The sequence below is a fragment of the Chiloscyllium punctatum genome, chromosome 41 (assembly GCF_047496795.1).
Source record: "Chiloscyllium punctatum isolate Juve2018m chromosome 41, sChiPun1.3, whole genome shotgun sequence".
Classification (NCBI taxonomy): domain Eukaryota; kingdom Metazoa; phylum Chordata; class Chondrichthyes; order Orectolobiformes; family Hemiscylliidae; genus Chiloscyllium; species Chiloscyllium punctatum.
In genome coordinates, this window is record NC_092779.1 from 42977906 (window position 1) to 42983905 (window position 6000).

The following is a 6000-nucleotide window of genomic DNA, read 5'->3' on the forward strand; positions in this document are numbered from 1 at the left end:
TGTTAAATGATTTTACATATCACAAATAAAACCACGATAATTGGGATGCAACATGCACCATGTGAAAGACTTTTTTTGTTGCAGTAACATAAACAAACTTTCCATGCACTAGTGCAAAAATACATTCTGAATGCTTGCAACATTCATAATTCTTTTAAAAATGCCTCATGGGATGTTGGAGTCCCTGGCTACTGCCCATTTAATATGTCTATTTCTTTCTCTTTCTAACCTTAAATCTGACTCCACTGTGCCACTTAATGAAACACATCTATGTTTGCATCTAAGGGTTGCTGTATGCTATTTCATGATGATCTTGCCATGAGCCCAATGTATAATGACAATTTAATAAAAACTCAATATTCTAAACATATAGTAAAATCTAATGTCATAAAATTTATCTTTTTTTTCAAAAAACATTGACTTCAATTAATCAAAAGAATTACATAGATCAACCCTGTTCAATACTTTATTAGTGAAACCACTCATTTATGATTCACTATAATTGTTACGACGGGCCCAGACAATTCTACAAGTAAAACGAAAATCGAATTCCCAAATACAAAAACATTTTTTTCAGGACTCCTTTCTTACCTAGAATGCAAGAGGCCCAACCAGACAGGATTCACTGCTAGATCTAGTAATTGGAAATGAACCAGAGCAGATAAGAAAAGTAAGTATAGGGGAGCATCTAGGCAACAGTGATCATAACAAGTTTAAATTAATGATTGAGAAAACATAAGTAAGAGAAAGACCACAACAATACATGACGGGAGAAACAGGTAGATATTAAGGGACAAGAATAGATCTGAAGAAATCTCAGAGGGAAAATAATGAACAGCAGATGGGGAAATACTTAGAAAATGAAATCTATTTTTAGTTTAGGAAAAACATATTCAGTTAAAAAACATGAACAAACTAACCAATAATGAAACACTTTAGATGTATAAAGAATTAAGGATTAAGGTAAAATTGAAGATATAAAAAACAAACTCGGTAACCAGAGAGGATGACAAAAGTGAAATGATAGATCAGCAAAGACAGCATTTTTAAAAAAACTTATGGAAAGCAAAAATGACAAATTTAACTTTCAAGTAACAGAAAAATAGTATTTTCAGACAAAAAATCCTCAGAATAGGGATTAAGCAACAGAAGGAAAACTCAGAAGTAATGACAGCAAAATTGCAGAAATATTGAATAGTGACTTTGCTTCATTATTCACCAAAGAGACCAAAGTATTAGAAGAGAAGCCAAAAAATATGAAAATATTTAAGACAGAAAGTGATCTGGGGTATAGGGAGATGACAAATAATAAACTAATCAAGTGAAGCAAAGATAAAACCTTTGCTTGACTTGATTGGATTCATTCTTTTTTTTAAAAAAACTGTAGAAGTAGTAATATTACATATGTGTACAAAAATTCATTACCATTGGGAATTATGCCAGAGGAATGATGGACAACTAGCAATATTATATTCAAAGGAGGGAGACAGAACACATCCAAAAAATTAGCTGAATATCAATGATAAGAAAGATGAGAGAGTCTTTATTCAAAGAGGTAACAGAAAAACATTAGCTGAAAATATAAAAGAGAAGCTAACTAAGATTTTAAAGGGGAAGGACAACATCTAACCAACCTTACTAAATTCTTTGAAGTAACAGCAAGACTGGAAAAAGGTAATGCATTAGATAAAACATATTTGGACTTTGAAACAGTGTGCTGTTTAGATGGATTGGCCATGATAAATTGCCCCATGGTGTCCAAGGATGCACAGATTAGGAGGATTACCTATGGTAAATGCAGGATAGCTCGCTCTTCAGACATTGGTTTCAGACTTGATGGTCCAAGCGTCCTCTCTGACCTGTAGGGATTCTAATGATCTTTGAAAATGTATCATGAAGTAAACTGATAACTATGATCAGAGTTATGTAGCAAGATGAATAGCAAATTGGTTCCAGAATAAAGAAATAAGTCTTTAAGGGCAGCTACATAGACTGGCAAAGGTGAAAAATGATGTTACAAACAAAGTGAATGAACGACTGGATAATCTAAGTTATTTATTTAAGAAAGTACTGTTGGCCTGGATATCAGTCCAGATAGTACGAGACCAGATGTACTCTGGAAAATGCACGTTGGGACTATTGCAAAACTCCTGATGTACTGACTAAGCAGGAATTGTCCAAGAAGTTGAAATTTCCAACTTTATCCAGCATCCACAACACTCCAAAGAAGGTATCTAACTCTGTGTTAAGAGTCAGAGACTTTTGAGAGCTCCAGATTACTTTTCTTAATATTTGGCCATGGAAAGTTAGAGGAAATCAAACCTACAAGGACTTCCCATTCATTGACACTGACCTTGCCACTCCATCTCATCTCTAGCTACCCTCTGCATACCTGGACTTGTCTCTCCATTCTGATCGAATGTCCCTGATCTGTACTAACCTGGCCTAACTCATCCCCTCTCCAGCCTGCCGCCGCCACCCCACCCCCCCAGGCAAGATCCATCCTGACAGCCCCAATTGCATTCCCCACAACCATCTACCTGCCATCTTATACTTCATCTGCTGGTACCTACTTGGACTCACCTATCACACTCTCCCATTTACACAATCACCTGTTTTAAAATCAATGGCTGCCAGACAATCATATCTTGGAATACAGCGGTTCAAAAAGAGCAGAGTTTCAATCCACTTTGTTATTACTTGCGAGGATTCCTGAACTGTATTAAGCTGCTGTAGATGGGAATGCTCCTGTCCCAGACGTTTGCATGGAGAAATCTTCAAAGGCAAGTTCATTCTTGTCTTGTCCAATCAGAATTGAAAAAAAAAGTTTCCAAGGCTGACTGGGAGATCTAGTCACACTCCCTCCTCAACCGATCACACCTATGATTATATCATCTGGCACTTATAGGGTTAAATGGCAAATAGCTAGAAATAGTCACTAGTTCAGAAAAGCCACATATCTGAAATGTGGCTCATCTAAATGTTTGAAATTTCAATTTACATAAAATTCTCAAATGCTCTCTGACCTATAAGTGAAAATGCTAGAGACAATCAGATGTCCAGCATCTGCAAATTTTTGACATTGTCAGCATATGCAGTAAAACAGCCCGACTTTACATCATTTTATCCGACTGAGTGCCTACAGATAATTAATTTCGTGGATACTGCATGGTGAGGTGTCAACTTGGTTTTAGCTGAATTCTGAAGGTTGAGAATGCAAACCTCATTCAGGTACTTGAGTACAAAGCCAGCTGCGACTTCAGTATGTTCCAAAGGTTTTATGAGAAGTTCTGCACTTTGGATGAAAGCAAGATTCGATTATGTTCCAGCAGTTCAAATAGAAATTAAAGATCCCTGGTATTATTTGTAGATGAGCAGATTTACCTAGAGTGCAAAACCAAAGAACAAAATGCAGCTAATCTTTAGAATTTCATTCCCAAAACTTTAAGTTCTGTTACTGTAATACACAAACACTTGACATTACCTAACTAGGAGGTCCTAAGGCACCTTCGACATTAAGAGATTATGCCAAGACTTTAAAAAAGATTGTTACTAAGTGGTCACTGAGAAGCAACAGATACAGTACACTACTGTCTAAATAATTTACTTGATAAACAATTGCAGTTGTGCTTTGATGTCATTCTGCAGAATGGAACATTTTGCGTTAAATGACATCACTGAGTAATGCTATCTCAAATGAAAAGCACATATAATATTACCCTGACATCTGAGTACATAGGGGAAAGGAGGCTACAAGATATGTGTTAAAAAAAGTTTAGCAGGATATATGAAGGAAATTATAACATTAACTTTATTCGGATTTATATTTTGTAAATTTAACAGATTAAGAAAATAAGGTTACCCAGAATTCACAGACAAAACACACTGAAATATGGTCAAAGAATTCAAAGCTGTGATTAGATTTTTTTTTAAAAAACACATTAAAGAAAATTTGGGATTTGTTGCCAGCTTCAGTTTGGCACTGTAACAGGACCACTTCAAAAAAAGTGAGTGAACAAAAATTATCCAAAATTATTGTTATAAAAGTCTTGGCTCTGAGCCAGTTAACATTGTTTGGAAACACACACAGCCACGAAATTAATATTTGGAAGCTGTGTTCTGAAAGAATCTGGTTCTAGCCTTTTTCTCTATCCCTCCCAGTTTTCAACATACTCTAGCCTTTGGATCTTTCAGCATAACAAAACAGAAATTCAGTGGGGTTTGCATACAAGATCCTTAAGAACGCAGCCCACTTGCTCAGGACACAAACAAATATTCAATGGGAATCACTCATCCTGTTCATACTGAATTAAGAGCTAGGCTCTTTCCCTCACTTTTGAAAACATGAGAAAGGTTGCACTGCAACACATTGCTCTTCCCTAACAGTCAGTATTGATCCGTTCTTGCCTTCACATCCCTGGTTGGAGGATAAAGGCCTTCATTTTGTTTAAGATTTTTTTAAACTGAAGTTACCAGTTGTTCACATTATGTGTCATTTATATGCTAAATATCACTGACACTTGCAAAACAGTTCCTCTATCACATATTTGATTCACCATAATCCCTGTCTTTTTAAAAAGTATTTTACATACATATTCTCAGTAATACTTAACTGGTGATCCAAATTTCACAAAATGATTGAACAGTTAGGGCCATGTCTATCCAGAGAGATCTTTCGTGCAAGTAGCTTTGTTTTCTACTTACGTGTATTTTTAGGTACGTTTTCGGATGAGATCTTTCTCGACAACTTGGGGGCCCTTTTACAGTCAAGTAAAAGTAAATATTTGAATTTTCTTGATAGCCTTCAACAAATAACCTCAACAAGGCCATGGCCCAGATGTCATTTATGGACATGATGTTCAAGGCCCGACACCACCTTCCCACCCCACCCCAACCCATTTCCTTATTGTGTACGGAAGTCTGTGTTCCAAACTGTTGTCTACAAGTCTTGGCCTGTTCCTAGGTCGGTGCCTGTAACCAGTCTTTGGCACTCGCCCTGTTCCAGACAGTTCTATGTGAGTGAAGTGTGAGGCCTGACCCCCTGTATAGGTATTTGGTGGCCTCTCTATTAGTGTTCCTGTTGCTATGAGAGGCCAGGGGCCTGTCCCAGTGGTCGGTGCCTGTGAGCTGAGGCTGCCATCCCACCCCTGTTTGCCCTTTCTTTAGCTGAGCTCAGTGCCCAGTGTCAAGCCGCCCCCCTGGGTGCCAGGGCCCGTCCGCTTACCTTTATAATGGACTCGCAGGTTGTTCTGAGACAAGCCGATGTAGCTGTACTTATCCTTTGGGCTCCAGCATCTGGGCAGCGGCGTCTCCTGCTCGTTGACAGCGGGGTAGAGCCGCTTGAAGCGCTCGGTGAGTTCCTTCTCCTGGAGGTTGAGGGCCGACTCTCCGTGCGTCGCCGACAGCCCGGCCATGGATGCGGATCTGTGAAGGGAAAGGGAAGGGAAAGGGTGGGAGGGGGTTAGGCCGAGCCCCGAGCCTGGGCTCTGGGTGGATATGTAATGGGGCCTTGGGAGGCTCGGGATCGGGCCCCGAAGCCCGGATGGAGGAGGCTCGGAATCCCGGGACGGCGGCCGCGCCTTGTGAACCCTCAGCCCGCTCGCTTACTCAGAGTCTGGCCGGCGGACAGCCGCCCTTCCTCCAGCCGGTCCCGTCCCGTCCGGTCCGGCCCCAACTCAGTCGCTGCTGCTGCATCCGAGCCCGGCTGCCTGTCTGTTTGAGTGAGTGAGTGAGTGTCCCCGTGTCCGCCTGTCGCCGCTCACTGACAGGCCGCCGCCGATCACCAAGCCGCTCCTCATTGGCTGCTCACCCCAAACCAGCGAGGCCGGGGGGCGGGGCCAGGCACCAGGGGGCGGGGCCAAGCTGGGCTCCGGCTCGGGCTCGGGGTGACTGCTGCACAGAGGCTCACTCCCTGTGGAGGGGGAGGTCTCTGGAGTGAGGATAGGAAGGAAGTGTGGGGTGGGGTGAGGATAGGAAGGGAGTGAGGATAGCAAGGAAGTG

General features: G+C 40.9%; 1 protein-coding gene across 3 annotated transcripts in view; it reads right to left on the bottom strand.

Annotated features, from left to right (window-relative positions):
* Nucleotides 1–5779, bottom strand: part of ranbp9 (RAN binding protein 9) — a 90680-nt gene extending 84901 nt beyond the window's left edge. Inside the window, exons 1-2 of one of the 3 annotated variants that reach the window (XM_072560789.1) lie at nt 5608–5779; nt 5225–5424 (exon numbers count right to left, since the gene is read on the bottom strand). In XM_072560789.1, coding sequence (XP_072416890.1) covers nt 5225–5414 — 190 coding nt within the window. In that variant the 5' untranslated portion in view covers nt 5415–5424; nt 5608–5779. Of the gene's footprint in view, nt 1–591; nt 720–1786; nt 2452–5224; nt 5425–5607 lie in introns of those variants that run through there. The other 2 variants (XM_072560790.1, XM_072560791.1) reach the window with 2 other exon arrangements.
* Between the last annotated feature and the right edge of the window lie 221 nt (nt 5780–6000).